This window comes from Lithobates pipiens, unplaced genomic scaffold, assembly GCF_037356315.1.
Source record: "Lithobates pipiens isolate NorthernLeopardFrog02 unplaced genomic scaffold, aLitPip1_a1.2 Scaffold_30, whole genome shotgun sequence".
NCBI classification, from domain to species: Eukaryota; Metazoa; Chordata; class Amphibia; order Anura; family Ranidae; genus Lithobates; species Lithobates pipiens.
Genome location: NW_027507791.1, coordinates 81,282,110 through 81,299,447, shown reverse-complemented (window position 1 = coordinate 81,299,447; position 17,338 = coordinate 81,282,110). Strand labels below are relative to the sequence as shown.

The window sequence follows — 17,338 nt, the reverse complement described above, 5'->3', positions numbered from 1 at the left end:
ACCCCCAAACATTATACTTTTTTTTCTAATGTATAAAGAAATACTAATGCGCTCCACCTAGTAGTTAACTATAGGACTAAATGAATAAAATTGCATACACAGGAAGCAGCCAGCAAAAAACGGTGATCTCAGCACCAAAAGTATGTGAATAAAATTAAATAAATAGATGCGGCGCTACCTAAAAATACATGAATAATAAAATAAAAAAATATAAAAATGTAATGTCCAAATAGGACTAAAGTGCAAATGGGATGCTATCCCACTACAATATAAATGGTGAAATTACGAATAAAACATATATTGTGCAATAAATATGAATCTACATAAATATTCCAAGTAAATAAAAATTCATAAATAAAGTGTGAAAATAAGTGAAAAAAATGTATATCAATCCAGTGGTTGTGTGCAGAAAAATTTAAATACTAGCAAGTGATTGTCCACAAAACCATGCACAAATAACTATAAACTTGTAAAAAACACAAAGTCCATGCAGAAAATGTAGAAGTGATTTCCAGAGGTGACAATCCACTGCAAACTTCAGTGCCTATTATGTGCACCACCTATTTCCCCCAGCCTCTCACCTCCAATAAATGGCAAATAGGCGCTGTATGTAATCAGAAATGCTGCTGACTCTTTATCCATCCAGCCTCAGTATTCTACCGCTGTTAGTGTATCACTGTATATCGCTGTATATAAGCAGTTAATATTCTCCCAATTGCTCCAAGATATCCAGTAGGTATGGAATGGAAGAAGACAAAGGGGGCTTTCATGTGTAGTAACTAATAACAATTTATTATAAAAAGATATCCGCACTTACATGAAAGAAAACACAGGAATACACACAGCAGACGTGGACTTCCGGTTTCGGCCGTAACCGGAAGTAGTATGTCCGACACCAAACTCCTCCTTGACGCGTTGCGTCACACCTCGTGACTTTTTTTAAAATTTTTTTGCACACAACCACTGGATTGATATACATTTTTTTCACTTATTTTCACACTTTATTTATGAATTTTTATTTACTTGGAATATTTATGTAGATTCATATTTATTGCACAATATATGTTTTATTCGTAATTTCACCATTTATATTGTAGTGGGATAGCATCCCATTTGCACTTTAGTCCTATTTGGACATTACATTTTTATATTTTTTTATTTTATTATTCATGTATTTTTAGGTAGCGCCGCATCTATTTATTTAATTTTATTCACATACTTTTTTTCTAACACCGTAGAGAATAAAATGGCGGTTGTTACAATACTTTCTGTCACACCGTATTTGCGCAGCGGTCTTACAAGTGCACTTTTTTTTTTTTTTTTTAAATACAATTTTTTTTTTTATATTGTGAAAGATAATGTTATGCCAAGTAAATTGATATCCAACGTGTTACGCTTCAAAATTGTGCTCGCTCGTGGAATGGCGACAAACTTTTACCCTTAAAAATCTCCATAGGCGACATTTAAAAAATTCTACCGGTTGCATGTTTTGCGTTACAGAGGAGCTCGGCGGGACGGGGCACATTTAAATGTCAGCCCAGGAGACAGGACGCTATCGCCTCTGCCGACGGCTCTGGTAAGCAGTGTAGGGCACCAGATAATGGCGGGAGGGAGGGGGCTTTCTCCCGCCATAGATAAAAGTGATCTTGCAGCGAATCCGCTGAAGAGACCACTTTTATCTTGTTCTGGACCACCAGCCGAACATGGAGATACCGGGGTTGCAGCAGCTAGCTGCTGCCATAACGATATCCGTCCCCAAAATAGGGACGTACATTGGTGTGCGGTGGTCCGGAAGTGGTTAAAATTTTTTTTTATTAAAATTGTTTTTTTTTCTTCTGTTCTGACATCTGAGAGAGCTGATAACTTGCAAATCCACACAGGGGGCACCTACGCTGGTTATCAGTGCATCCCCATCAGTGCCCACAAATGCTGCCAATCTGTAGCCAATAATACAATACCCCTTCTATGACTGGGGGGTGAGCCCGGACACAGGCCTCCTCCTCATCAGAGGAATGATACCGGTGAGAGCGTCAGAGATGACCAGACATGTACCAACTCCTCCACTCCTCACACGTAGCCCGCAAGAAAACGCAAAACAACGCATCGTACACAAACGCAGGGCCATTTCTTCAAGAAGGAAGCCCCTCAACTCTCCACACGTAAACACAGGCGGCACACGTGTGTGACTCCTAGCCCCGCCCCTCCGGCGTGAGGGCCCATCCCTTTCTAAGGGGCTGGTCCAGTCGCGCCGCGTGATTGGTGGAGGCGGGCGGCCGTGCCCTCTGATAGGCCTGGAGAAGGCGCAGGCGTGGTGTGCTGAGCGGATTTGGCGCGCTTCCTGTTCCTGTCGGAGTGCTCTGGTGGTCTGTCTTGTCATTATGCCGAAGCGGTCCTATCCGTTCGATAGCCTGGCCCCGCCGCAGGTCAAGACTCGCATCGGGCAGAAGGAGCTGAGCCAGGGCGTGTGCGGGGAGATCATGAAGAGGGAGATATTCGGTGAGGGGGCGCAGGCCTGCCTAGGGGTTGTAGTTCTCCGGGGGGGGCGGGCGGTGTATATATATATATATATATATATATATATATATATATATATATATATATATATATATATATATATATACACATACACCCCCAGCGTGTACACAGACACACCAGCAAGCCCTGCTGAACACATGGTCCCGTCACTGTGCTAATGCTGCTGTATCACTCTAATATTAATAATAAATTCTGTGTGCTACAGCTCCTTTTAATACTCACCTGAGCCCCCTCTTGATCCAGCAATGTGCACAAGAGCCTTTCTGTCCCTGGACTCCTCACGCAGTGGCAGCCTTTGACAGTAAGCTGTTTGCACAGCCAATGAGTGTGTGGGGGTGGTCTCCTCTTATGGAGTGCTTTGTTAAAACCATGAGTTTACACTTGCTGGTGTTTCATCAGATTTGGAGGCCCATCAGAACATGTAATGGAAGTGATGTTTTGTCACTGCCATCTTGCTACACTCTGCACTCCTCCACTGTAAGGATACACTGAGAGGAGGGGGGGCGGTGACATCTTGTTACACCCACTGGAGTTTTGCATTTCACACTTATTTTTAACAGTAAAGTGAGTTTATATAGTGAAATACAGTACTTGGAACTCTATTTCACTGTATAAACTCACTTTACTGTTAACAAGTGTCAAGTGCATAACTCCAGTGGGTGTAACAAGATGTGCCTTTTACTAGGGAGAAGTGTGGGGTGTAGCAAGATGGAGGCAACGGAACGCCTCTTCCATTACACATTCTGATGAAACACCTGCTCTGTGCAATGGTCTTGCACAGCCGCCTCTTACTTTCTCTTCTGGGGTCCCCTGCTGGCGATCCATAGCGAGCTGCCTCTTTGGGGGCGGATGTGTGGCCCCCAGGTCTCTAGTCACTGGATTTGACTGCTAGAATCAGTAGTCAATGGCCCCTGCGGTCCTTGGCAAAGCTTGCGAGACCAGGAAGGGAGAGAGGGAAGAGCTACACAGCGCTGTGTTCACACTTATGCTGATGAGGCTCGCATGCAGCAGACTGGTGCATTGCTGTTCTGTTTCAGGGATGAATCGGACCCAGATTTTTGCCTGAAACTGAACCAAAGATGCACAAGACCTTGGTGCAATTCGCTCCACAGCTGCTCTGGAAATGTGAACTGACTCTATGGAGCCGGTCACAATCTCATTGGATGTGGTGAAATCTGCAACTAATTTGCATAAGTGTGAACTCAGCCTAAGGTAAGTGTTGGGTGGGGATGGGAAACGTGCAGTGTGTTTTTTTTTTTTTTTTTTTTTACCTTTTTAATGCAGAGATTAAATGAAGGTAAAAAAAAATCCTGAAGACTTTGGAACCACTTTAAGTGAATGTGGCTGCTACTTGCCATTTATCATTCCTTCAGAGAATATAGACATCTGTTATTTAGAGTAGTCTATCACAAACTGGAACTTGCAAGATATGGTATTGAGTGGTGTTTTTTATTTTTTCTTAGAGAAAACAAAGAAGCTCTTGTTCAGTGGTGCAAAAGCGATTCTGGGGAACCAGTCAAACCAAAACAAGAATAATGTGGAGATGGCTATTCCTGCTCCTGAGCTGCTGACCGGACAAACTACAATTGGACAAGACGGAAAGCTGCACAGAGCCTCTCATACATGTAAGGATCACTGGGAACGTTGTGTGGCATTGCAATTGAAGTGATTGCGCCTGTGTTCCATCAACTGAAATATATTGATGGATGCGCGGTTATAAGACTGGTGTGATCACTTGGATGGATGTGCTATGTATGAGTGCAAGCAGCCAGTCACACTTGTATACTGCACTGCATAAACACTTTCTTGAGACTGATCAGAAGATAAGGTATGTTATCAAGGAGCCATCATGTAGGACCTCTTGGCCTTCTGTGTCACTTTCCAAAGAATGGAATATTTTGGGACTTGCTCTAAAGGGATTTATTGCAAGGTCCAGGTGAAAAGATAAACCACCTCTGTCCCTTTACTCCCCCCTCCCCAAGAAAGAGTGCACTTAACAGAATTTGGACTCTTCCTGTTATATATGATCAATGCAACAATTGTCATTCTTACACTGGGTCAAGTGCAGGAGGAAAGCTGCACTTTGGTTTGTTTTTATCAGTGAACAATTTGGAAATGCTTACTATGCTGAAATAATATATTTCATACTTTGTACAAGTTTGTGGATAAAACCTCTCCAGAAACTTCCTAAATATAAACTCTTCATGACACTCCAGTGTCTTAACACCATGGACCTCTGCAGCATATGCTGTGGTTTAGATGTGTTTAACAAAAAAAAGGGGTCCTTTCACACAGGCTTTATGATCGGGTCCTCCTGTCGGAGCTGGAATCTGACAGGTCCGTCTCAGCACAGTGAGTGGGGACAGACCTGTCATCCACCTGCTCAGCAGGGATCAAAGTGGAGTCTGCCCATTTGAAAGGACCATAACAGAGTTGATACATAGGGGTTTATTTACTAAAGGTGGAGAGTGAGAAATCTGGCACAGCTGTGCATAGAAACCAATCAGCTTCCAGGTTTTAACTTTTTTTTTTTTTTTCTCTGCCAAAGTGCCATCGTATCCTATTCCAAAATAATATATAGGGGGAGGACATTTACTAAAACTGGAGCACTTTTGCTTGATTCCTCGTCAGTGCTGACAGGGGCATCCCTCCCCAGCTGGGACGACAGTGATTATTGCTAGAGGCGATAACAGTCACTAGCAATAATCGCATGTAAAATCTGTTGGTGACTCTTGAAAGGTAAAAGTCCTCAGGCAGCCACTGGGGGCTGGTCAAAGTTGATAGGAGTGTTGGTGTGAAGATCCATATTCTGTCAACGTAAAGCAAAACTTTACCTATGACAACTTGGTAAATTTTTTATTTTTTTTTTGCAAGGAACATGCTTTCCATGTTTAACAAAGTGTGTGTAGTAAATTGCCTCCCAGCATTGCTTCTGTTTCTTCTTGCTGGATGCTGCCATTTTGCTGAAGCCCAGGCCCCCTGAACAGCAGTAAATCCTAAAACTAAACCCATTGTTTCTAAAAAAAGCATTACATTCCTGGAATGCCGGTATTGCACACTGTCACATTTGCATGTGTCCTTTACCAAACTGTCAAACTATCAAATGGCTGGTGTCATAACTAATCGCATATGCAGCACCATGGCAGTTGCAGCTCAAACAGAAGCTTCCTTGGCTGTAAAGTATAGGAGGGCTTTAACTCCACTTTAAGGCTATCAGCAGATTGACCTCTACAAACTTGGCAGTGCCTAAAAATTTGAGTAACGGCATGTGCAGAGCAAGATGATAAAGTGTATTACTGGATTATGAACAGTATAAGCACTTTTTTTTTTCCCATGGCCATACCTGTGAAAGGGGCCAACCTGAAGCCAGTTTATTTTTACTCCACGTGCTGCGCCCCCCCCCCCCCACCACAATGTCCCCTGCCAGTATGCTGCTGGGGTTGGGTTCCTTGCTCTGTGAAACAGTGGTCTCTCTGCAGAGGTCCGTGTTCTAAGTGCGAAGGGCGCATGCACCATGGGTAACAGCACAATAGATGATTTTCATCAGCTGTTGAGACGGCGCAAGCGCACAATAGCCGGCCACTTTATTTTTCTGTCAGATTGTGCCCGTGCTCCCATGGTGAGTTTGTGTCCATGATAGGCGGTTTTCTAGACATTATGGATGGAATTAGATGGCCAGTACTGCAAAAGCTATATAATTTTCTGTCGGCTGTTGTGATGGCAAGATAGCACAACAGCTGATGGTAAAATGTGCTGTTGCATAGGGCCCTTTGTTTTGGGAGGGGGGGGGGGGAGCAGCGGCATTTCTCCACAAAACACCGGCACACCCACTTCAGTGTCAAAGCTAGAGTTATCTAATCAACAAGGAGCATGAGATGTGCTGATTTGTAGAGCTATAGATCTGACTTGCTAGGGGTTGTCAGATCTTTGCCCTAAGATCCTGGCTTCCTCACATGTACCTATACAGCATGCTGGCAGGGGGCATGATTTTCTTCTTGGCAGTGACGTCGCTAGGGGTTGGCTTTTGGGGCTATAGCCCCAAATCTGGGGCCCATAGCCTCCAGTCTCTACAGGGGGAGGCTGTCTGTGGACCCTTATGGGGGGGGGGGGGGGCTCTCTGGGGATATAAACTTGGATGCCCGCCCAAGCGTATGACTTTCTTTACTATGCTGCTATGGGCTTTAGCCCCAGATCTTTTGTAGACCTAGCAAAGTCCCTGCTTCTTGGGCTTCAGAAAGGGGAAAATTTAACTAAGTCTTGAAGCCATTTTGCTTGGATGCTCCTGTGATACATTTTAACTGATTAAAACGGGAGGTCCACTAAGGCTTTAAATTTGCTGGGAATTATATATTTCAGGGGACTGTTGGTAACATGGGGTTTGCAGTTCTGTTTTCCACTGTCAAAGTGCCTATACTGTTTAACCACTTGCCGCCCGCCCTATAGCAAATGGACGGCGGCAAAGTGGTTTCATAATCCTGACCGGACGTCATATGAAGTGATCAGGATTATGAGCCGCTGCGCGCCCCGGGGGGCGTGTATCGCGGCGATTGTTGTTGCGGGGTGTCAGTCTGACACCCGGCAACTACGATCTCGGTAAAGAGTCTCCGACGGAGACTCTTTACCACGTGATCAGCCGTGTCCAATCACGGCTGATCAGTGTAAATAGGAAAAGCCGGTTATCGGCTCTCCTCTACTCGCGTCTGACAGAGGCGAGTGAGGAAAAGCCGATCGGCTGCTCCTCTGACAGGGGGGGGTCTGTGCTGATCGATTATCAGCACAACCCCCCCCCCCCCCCCCCCGAAGAAGCCCACACTGGACCACCAGGGACACCACCAGACCACCAGGGATGCCAAGGACAAGGTATGCCACCCTAGACCACCAGGGATTCTAGTCGGTGCCACAATGGATGCCAATCAGTGCCCACAATGGGCATCACTGATTGGCACTAATTGCCATCCATTAGTGCAATATATTATAATACAATGCCGCCTATCAGTTCCCATCTGTGCCGCCTACCCATGCCCACCTGTGCCACTTATCCATGCCAATTTGTGCCACCTATCAGTGCCCATCCGTGTCGCCCATCAGTGCCACATATCGGTGTCCATCAATGCCACCTCATCAGTGCCACTTCATTGGTGCCACCTCATCGGTGCCCATCAGTGCCACCTTATCATTGCCCATCAGTGTAACCCCATCAGTGCCCATCAGTGAAGGAGAAAACTTACTTATTTGCAAAGTTTTGAAACTGAAACAAAAAAAACATTATTTTCAAAATTTTCTGTATTTTTTTTTGTTTAGCAAAAAATAAAAACCGTAGAGGTGATCAAATACCACCAAAAGAAAGCTCTATTTGTGTGAAAAAGATACAAATTTCATTTGGGTACAGTGTAGCATGACCGCGCAATTGTCATTCAAAGTGCGACAGCGCTGAAAGCTCAAAATTGGTCTGGGCAGGAAGGTGTTTAAGTGCCCGGTATTGAAGTGGTTAAAATCCAGTAATATACTGTCTCATCCTGCTCTGAGTTGCTCTCTATTCTTGGCACTGGAAAATTGGATTTCAGCTTTCAAAATTACTATTTAATTCTTATTGTGTAGTAGAGCCTCCCATTGCAAGGGTAAAGAATGGATCTGTCAGGAAGGTTGTCATGTAATGTGACCACCTACTAAAGATAGAGCATTCATGTGTGCAGGCAGAGTGAGTGAACCTGGCTGGTTGTGCTTAGGATGGAGGGGAGAGATTACTTTTTGCAGTACAGCTAACTGTACACCTGATACGCTTTCATGGAGAAGCTTAAAAAAATGTATAAGTATTGAAGAATTCCTTCCTATGGTAAATATTCACTATGCAGTAACTGGATTTAAGTGTCTTTAACCTGTTGGCACCGAGCGCATGCAAATAAGCGGCCTCTCCCAACAGAGCTGCGCTCCGGCACAGTGAACAGCGGACACTGGAAAGTTTCCGATTTTGCTTCTTTCAATCGGCAGTTTTCTGACCCTTTGACAGCCAATCATGGGGGGGGGGGGGGGGGGGTGGTGTATTGATCTGTAAATATTGCATTTTTTTTTCTTATAAAAGCATGTTTAAGCACTGCAGAGATATCTTTCTCTTCCAAGCAGCAGTGCCCACTGAAGCATCCAAGGCTTGCTCATCCTGTGTGCGATCCGTCTGGGACAAAGAAACCTGCAGACTGTGTGAACGGTACAGTTGCAAACATTGCAGTAAATCTTGCTGTTGCTGTTCAGCAGTAGTTTGCGCCTTCTGCACAATAATTGTGTAAGTATCTGTCCCTTAACCTTTTGTGTGTGTGGTTTAAACCTGTGCTGACAGTGGACTTTCACACTGACATCCCAGTGACTTTCAGCACCACTCGTATATCAGAATATTTGACAAGTCAATGCAACCCATACTGCAGTCGGCCCAAAAGTAGTGCAGGAACCTCTTTTCTAAGTCTGAGCTGCTCAAGTTCCCTTGCACTGGATGGGCACGACTTGATGTGCTCCCCAGTCAGAATGCATGTTGCACCAGTGTGAACTGGAACATAATACTGTTAATGACCTGTTCTGACAATATTTGTTCTGGGGGCTTACAGCCAATTTGTAGAAAGAACTGGCTTTAAACCCCCAGTTAAAAGTGGAAGTTCACCTTTTGGAACATGTTGCATGTTCTAACCATTTTTAGGATGGAACATGCTTCATTCAGCTCCTGAAGCTAGTTTACCCAATTCATCCTCAATGGTGTGACATTTAAGAAGGGGATCTTCTCCCTGCACCCACTGTCGCAATTCAAATGTAGTGTGTCCATGCAGGGCTCCACCCACACAGCTGATTCATTCAGTTTCCTGTGAAATTGACTACAACTACCATCATCCACTGTGGCTGACTGCCTGTAGCTCTGCATTAACTGTGAGGGCACTGATAAGCATCCTTTGTAGTTCATTCACAAGCCCTGCAGCTTTCAGTCAGTAGGCAGGCATGCTCTGAAAGCTGCAGGACTCTTCTGCAGAAGCCTGACATTGCACCCCTGGGCCACTGATCAGGAGTGCAGTGCTCTCCAGGCTCCTGCAGGAAAAATAAATGCACTTTTTTTTTATTTTTTGGGGGGGGGGGGGGGGGGGATAGGTTTGGGCTTCTCATTTGAAAGATTATGAGAATACACTTCTGAGAAACAGGCCAGCTATTAGAATGTAAAGCAGAATGTGAGCTCCTGGTCAGTCACTAGACCTGCGAGGAACACCTTGGGAGACTGAGGTTATCAGTCTGCTGCATAAATGAAATCCCAAATCCTGTGCTTTGTGTCTTGAATTGTGTGTACCAGGGGCAGCAGTAATCTAATATTCCAACTACAAAAATAGGTGCATGTGTTGTGTGTGTTTGTTTTTTTTATTCTTCATGGAGAGAAGTGGCTTCTTTGCTGCCCTTCTTGACATAAGTACATCCTCAAAGTCTTCCCTTCACTGTGCATGCAGATGTACTCACACATCTGCCTGCTGCCATTCCTGAGTTGTAGTTGAATAAACAAACACTGGCTGTGAAGGAAGATTCAGGCTGTAATTAGCCAGCAAAGGAAAAGCAGCAGGCTGACAACCTCCTGTACGCTCCTCAACAAGGTCCCTGCCAGCACACCAGACAGATACTTTGTATTTTGTCAAACCTGGAAATAGCTGCAATGCAGATTCTTTGGATGTTTTAGTACATTTTGTGTAATCTGTGGGGGGGGGGGGGGGTTATTTTCACAGTAATGGTGCAAAATAAATCCATAACGGATCTAATCTGTGACTTGATATATTTGGATATTGTGCACTGCAGAGCGCTCATGCATGACTGACTGTCTTTATCTAAAATCTTTCTTTCCTCATTCCAGAGAGAATGAAGTCGGTGAGCAAGTTTACTGCACATCATGTTCTGTGTTTGAAATGTAAAGCAGGGGTTTGATTGTACCTAACATGTTGCCTGTTTTATCTCCTGCAAATATGTAAATTAGAATGTTTATATTGATTTTTATATGTAAAATTGAGAAATAAAGTTTGTAAAAAAAACCTTTGACCACTGAGTGGCAGTGTAAACTTGATGATGCGTTCTTCTATAACACAAGCCCTGTCTTCTACTCATTAGCCTACTTTCACACTGAGGTGCTTTACAGGTGCTAAAGATTAGGGCTGAAACAATCTATCACTAATTTCATTGATTAATCAGCCAGTACCATAAGGGGTTTAAAAAAACTAAAATTAGCCCTTTATAGTACAAAGGGCAAATCACTACTGTAAATATTACTTTCAGTTCTACAGTAAAAAATGAACCCCTTACAGTAGGTTTTTTCTATGAAGTGAGTCCCCCCATTATGTTATATCTTGGACTTTTTTTTTATTTTTTTGCAAAACTGCTTTTGTGGTTGAATATACTTCAGTGCAGAAGCTGCAGAAGAGCATGTAATGTATTTTTGCAGGAATTTTTATTTTATTTTTTTTTTGTTTAATCTGCCCAACAAATTGGCCCAAAAAAAAATGCAAAAAGCTAATTGCAGCAAAATCACATGTGCTAAAAGCACTGCAGAAACAGATCAAAAGCAAACTGCATAGGTATGTACCAAGCCTTATGCTGGCCATGTGGATCCATTTTCGTATGGGAAAAATCTTTGTACGTTTGCCGACTGGAAAGAATGTTTGAAATTTTCACTTGTGTTTAACACTAATGTAGTTTCTGAATGAAAACCACATACACTGTCTGAAAATTTCCTTTGATCAAGAAGGGTTGTGTTGGAGTCACGGCTTTATGTATCGTGGGAGCAAACGCTGTTGCTGTCAAGATAAATCAGCTGAATGGCGTACCTGAAAACAAAAAAATGGTTAACAATAAAACACTGTAAACAGTAAAGTATAAAAATTGCATACCTGAAAAGCAAACATGATAAAACATTGCACAATAGACTACAGTAAAAAAAGTAGAACAATAGAGAGAACAAGAAAACTACAACTTTTTTTTATATATATATATATATATATATATATATATATATATATATATATATATATATATATATATATATATATATATATATATATATATATATATATATATATATATATGTGTGTGTGTGTATGTGTATGTATATATATATATATATATATATATATATATATATATATATATATATATATATATAATATTTTGTAACTTTAACAGTTCTAACGGAACTGTTGTAACTGTTCCAGCAGTTTGGGTCTCTCAAAATGCGATGGCAGCTTGGGAGACCCTGTGAACATTTGCCCAGTCTATGCAATGCTGTACCCTATGCTAATACTAAACTAGTGAATGGTAGCGTTCAAAACATTCACCAATGCAAAGACCAGGGTTGTTAGGACAGCGGGGACAATAACGGGTATCACGCCTATATCCGTGCTTGCTGCAGACACAACATCTTCTTTGGGTAGGGGTAATCGGGAGGACATAAGGAAAATGCCTCTCATGCAGCCAGCTTGCTCCATTTTGGTTGGGGAAGGTGAGGTGGAGCAACCGTCTCAGTACAGAAGGGCTCTGACTATCTCTTCCTGGCATTTAAGGAAGTATCCAGTCTGTCCTGAAGCTCTGTTTAGCACATTAGCGTTCAAGCCAATTGAAATAAACAGACTTTTTTTTTTTTTTTTTTTTGAACCAGCGTCTGGCCTTACGAGCAACTAGGTACGGCGCCAACAACTGGTCCTTGAGATCCACCCCTCCCATATTTTGGTTATATTCGTGGACACAGAGGGGTTTCTCCTCAACACCAGTTGCCGTAGTAATTTGGACTGTCATGTGTGCATTCTTATCCCTCCACTTCATAGTGAGCAAGTTATTACACTGCAGGCAGGCTCTCTCCCCAGCCTAAGATGGAAATCTACAAGTTGGGGAAAGCCCCAGCAATTAGGTCGATCGGTGCCACATGCTCCAATCTGCTGATCAAACAAATGACTAAACAGTTGCACGCTTGTGTAATAATTGTCCACGTACAAGTGGTACCCCTTTCAGAATAAGGGTGACACCAAGATCCACACAATCTTGCCAGCGCTTCCTATGTAGTCAGGGCAGTTTGTCGACTCTACGTGGCTATCTTTGCCCTCTTAAACCATAAAACTACATGTATAGCCTGTGGTCCTGTCAGAGCTTGTACACCTTGACCCTGTATCTGGAACGCTTGCTGGGAAGGTACTATTTGAATGACAAGCGGCCAGAAAACTTAATCAGGGACTCATCAACGCAGACAACTTGATGGGGAGTAAACAAGTCTGCAAAACATTGGTTGAAGTGGTTTACGAGAGGCTGAATTTTGTAGAGCCGATCGTATCCAGGGTCTCCATGAGGACGACTGAGTTCATTGTCATTGAAATGCATGAACCGCAAAATCTGCTTGTATCGTGCCCTGGTCATGGAGGCAGAGAACACTGACTTATGATGAATTGTCAGTGGACCAATATGACCGCAACTCACTTTTTGGTTATGCCCATGTTGAGGGAAAGGCCCAGAAAGATCTTAAATTCGGAAACCGTAATTGGTTTCCAATCTCTGGCAAGGAAGGACTGGGGAATACTGGCGCTATGTTGACCAGCGTACAAATTGCTTTGGTCCAGAATAGATCTATCGAGATTTTCGGTGAAAAACGGCGAATAAAAATCAAGTGATATAAAATCAACTGTTTCCACCTGAATGCCGGGTTGGTCAGTGAATGGGGTAAGTACGGGTGCTGCAGAAGTGGTGAGTTCCCAATCGGGATTGGCGAAGGCAGCAGGAAGGGCACTATGGGGATGACGGGCCTGTGTTCGTCTTCTTGGTGGCAGCGGGACACTACTTGTGCTTGCCATCTGACCAGCTTGAACTGCACTTATAGGACTCGCCACGTGCTACTGCAGTGCTGGTTTGACTACGACCAGGGTGTACTAGGCCACCGGTGCGTGCCAGTTGACCAGAAGGATGAGTGGCGCTAGTACTGCTCTGCTCCATACGAGGGACCTGTGGATCTTGCACATCAACAGAAGAAGTTATCTGTCATGGAGCCGCTTTCCTCTACAGGATTGTATTTTGAGCCTGAATCTGACCGATGAGTGAATTTCTCTTCACTATCTGTCATGCTCAGAAACGTGTAGGCCTCTTCACTAGTGTACCTTCAGTTTGCCATTTTGGGCTCTAAATTTAGTGGTACGCTAGTGAGACTCACGGGTAAAAAAAAAAGCTCCTAGGCTGTCGGCTACTGTATCAAAACGCTACCCAAAAAACTGTTGGCGATCGCAGGGATCAGGCACGACTGCGAACGCTGCAGTTATGCGTTTAGTGTTTTGTAAGTGACAGTGATCGATCGATACTGCACTTGGGTGAGCTGAGAGGAGGGGCTAAACGCAGGTGCTAGCAGGTATCTGGGCTGATCCTGCTAACACTGCATTTTTCAGGAACCCTAAACTGCTGGGGATGCTAGTATAGATCTGATCAGATATCGACCTGTTCAGATACTATACCACTAAGGAGGGTGTATGCTACGTGCATGGGTGTTAGCGGGACTGGCACTAGCCTGGGGCGATGCAGACCCTATCTGACCCTAAAACCTAACTTATATCGCTCGTCGGGTGATCAGGGGGTTAAACCTTTATTGGGTAATTAACGGCGGGTTCCCTGAAACTATAAAAAAACAAATTGACCAGCGTCACCAGTAACAGTTATACGGTGATCATTGGTGAAAGGGGGTTAACTAGGGGCAATCAGGGAGTTAAAACCTTTATTAGGTAGTATATGGGGGTCCCTGACGCTATAAAAAGCTGCGACTAACCTAAATACCTACCTGCCTAACTAGCGTCACCTGTGACACTAATGCAGCAATCACAAAAACAATTTTAGTGACACTGGCGACGGGGTTAAACCTTTATAAGGGGGGGGGGGGTTCCTAGACCTAAAGGGGGCTAAATCTAACTGCCCTAACAGTTATTACAGTCACAATGCACCCATGCAGTAAACGGTGTAAAACAAAACGCTGCTGTTGGTGACGCTGTGACGGGGGTGACAGGGGGGTGAAATGTGTGCCTGGGGTGTTCTACTGTATTTGTAGTGTTGTGCTACTCACTTTGGGTGTCCTCTTCTTGTGGAGCCTTTTTGTTACGGCTCCCATGGAGATAAATGACATCACTTCCTCTACTGCTGTTTACATTACAGCAGCAGAGGAAGTGTTTCGTTGGTCTGGAGCGATTCCAAGGGGGTGGCCAAGAATGAGTGGCCTCCCCCTCAGCACGGACCACTCCCGCTACTATGCCGACCGCCTCCAGCACCGTTAAAGTGTGGCAAGCTTTATAGATTTATTTTTTCTAAAGGTGTTGTGTTTTTTTTTTTTATTATTAATTTACTGCAATCCAGTACTCAGGTATTAGACTGTTAGAAAGGGAAAAACTGTGACAGACACAAATGTGTATAAAAGATTATAGCCTTCCCTTCAAAGAAAAAAAAAATATATATACCAGTCGGTTTTATGACCACCCACCTAGTGAGTAGGTGACTTTTATAATAATCCATCAAGACATGGATTCCACTAGACCTCTGAAGGTATGCTGTGATATTTGGTAGCGGTTCTATAAGTTTTGAGGTGTAGCCTCCTTGGATCAAATTAGTTTTCTCTGTAATTCACCGACTGACACAGCTCCTTTCTTAGCCATTGGGTTGTTACGCCACCTTTAGGAGAAGACTAGGCATAACATGTTATGAAAAACGCAGAATTTTTAGTTCCACCCAAGGGGGTGGTCCATTGGGTAACAAACCCCCAGCCTGCCATGCAGCCTCAGTTTTATTTTGCATAGTGAAGAAGGACCTAGGAACCCTGCGGACCCATCGGTCCGTGTTTTTTTTCTGCAGAAGCTTTGCTTTTTGCACAAGACTAAAGATCCTGTGATCTAATCAACAGCCTGCTGGGTGACAGGCTGGATACTCTTATCCTTGTAGTCTCCCCAGCCTGGCCGGCGAGCGTGTGCAGACCAGTGCTACACGCTGGGTCGACCAAAACATACCTCCGCTCCAGAGGTGGTTGGTGAGCTTAATGCTCCGGGGCGCACATATGATCGGGCTACTGATGTCTGCGTCAGTGTGCCGTGGCCAGCCCCCACCCCGTACTGATCGGAGAGTGGATCTGTGATGGAATGTCTCCCAGCTCTGCAGAACTGGCAAGTACAGCTCTCCCTGCCTGAGTGGGGCTGAGCAGCTCAACATTCCCTGGCAGGTTGATTCGGGGGTCCCTCACCTCCCTCTATTTTCTCCCTGTCCCTATTTTCCCTCCCCCATCTCCCTGTGGGGGATGCTGTATGTGGCTGCTGAGCGATGTGTGTTTCATGTGCAGGGGCTCTCACCTGGGGGGGGGGGAACAGCGCTGGCTGTGCTCTGATGTGTTGTTCTATCCCTGGGGAGTGTCTGGTGAGGCTGTGTCTGTGATTGCTGCAGCGCTGTTCACCGCCATTCTCTGTCACTGTCCCTCAAGTGTTCAGCGGCCATGTTAGGTGAAGGCAAGGGGCACCATGCTCTCCTGTAGCTGGTGGCCATTTTCCCTGTGTTTATGTCCTTTATACTGGACACTCGGTGGCCATTTTATTGGAGCCTAAACACGTTGTAGATTGGTTTCAGCGCCATAAGATGACACAGTGTGATCTCCTATGCACCTGTGAGCTGACAAGGAACACAGGCACTACTAGCTGGACAGCGTAGAACCAGTCGGGGTGGTGAGTCCTGCGGGAAAGAGCCCCTCAGCCAGCAGCAGTTAGAAGGGTGGGACCATCACTGTCTTAAATCCCCATCGGGTGTCAGACAGGGTAGGGACAGCATGGCTTCAGAAACTGGTGTTTCTTCCCCCGAAATCCAGGCAGTTGTGTTCACCTGCAGATTGTGCAGTGCCTCTGGACGCTTTGTCAGCGGTTCTCGATTCTTTCATTGCCAAAATGGAGGCGGTGCTAAAAAGCAACCCCTGCCCCCCGTCCTCTGGGGAGAGCTCTGACGCAGACTTGGGCACTGCTGAGGCTGGTGACCCCTGTTCTGTCGTTTCAGATGACGCTGACCAGGACAGTGAGGATGAGTCCCTGTCTGGGTCCGTGCGCGACAAAGCGCTTGTTGGAGCACTTATCACAGCGGTGGTAGAGGACACCACCAACTTGGGCATAAGCCTCTGTATTTCTGGCTCCCACGAATGGGGGGCAGGGCACTACTTTATTGTTATATTGTTTATGCTAAGATGGTATAAACTTGTATAATTGTTCATCAATAATTTTCTTAACAAATAAATTTCCTTGAATAAAATTTATGTAATTCTTTTTAACCTATTTTTCTAATTTCTGGGTGTCAAGACAGTCCTCAATTACCACTGGTGTTGCATGGTAATCTATTTGGAGTAGTCCATGTCAACCCGCCCCTTCTTTTTCACTACAAGGAATGGGGCCGACGGCAACAGACCTTTTCGGTCCCTAAGTATATGGCGGTGTGCTACCGCGGTGTGCTACCCCTTTGAGGAGAGCCGCCTTAAGAAATGGTCGGCTCCTCCGGTCGTGGACCCCCCAGTATCCAGAATAAACAAAGTAACCACTATCCCTGCAGAGGGGACTCCTGCATTTAAGGAACCCATGGAGAGGAAGGCCGAGGCAGTGGATCGTTCCCTGTTTACGGTTGTGGGGTCAACCATGCGACCAGTACTGGCATCCGCACTTGTGTCGCAGGCACGAACTGAGTGGGCAAAAGTGTTGCACCGTGAATTGGGAGAACAGGCTTCTCCTGTCTGCGTGGAACTAGCAGACCAACTAGTGCAAGGCCTTAAGTATGT

General features: G+C 44.7%; 1 protein-coding gene across 1 annotated transcript; it reads left to right on the top strand.

Moving 5' to 3' along the window:
- The first annotated feature begins 2,304 nt into the window (after positions 1 to 2,304).
- SIVA1 (SIVA1 apoptosis inducing factor) lies at positions 2,305 to 10,581 on the top strand. The gene is made up of 4 exons (XM_077464504.1): positions 2,305 to 2,496; positions 3,999 to 4,160; positions 8,656 to 8,812; positions 10,400 to 10,581. Exons 1-4 carry the CDS (start codon positions 2,379 to 2,381, stop codon positions 10,455 to 10,457), a joined length of 495 nt encoding a protein of 164 aa, XP_077320630.1. The 5' UTR covers positions 2,305 to 2,378; the 3' UTR covers positions 10,458 to 10,581.
- The last annotated feature ends 6,757 nt before the right edge of the window (positions 10,582 to 17,338 follow it).

What these genes read in the sequence shown, in the direction of transcription:
- SIVA1 (XM_077464504.1), top strand. Translation starts at nt 2,379, where the DNA reads ATGCCGAAGCGGTCCTATCCGTTCGATAGCCTGGCCCCGCCGCAGGTC. An exon ending in CATGAAGAGGGAGATATTCG is followed by an intron (nt 2,497 to 3,998) that starts GTGAGGGGGCGC and finishes ATTTTTTCTTAG; the next exon opens with AGAAAACAAAGAAGCTCTTG. An exon ending in GCCTTCTGCACAATAATTGT is followed by an intron (nt 8,813 to 10,399) that starts GTAAGTATCTGT and finishes TCCTCATTCCAG; the next exon opens with AGAGAATGAAGTCGGTGAGC.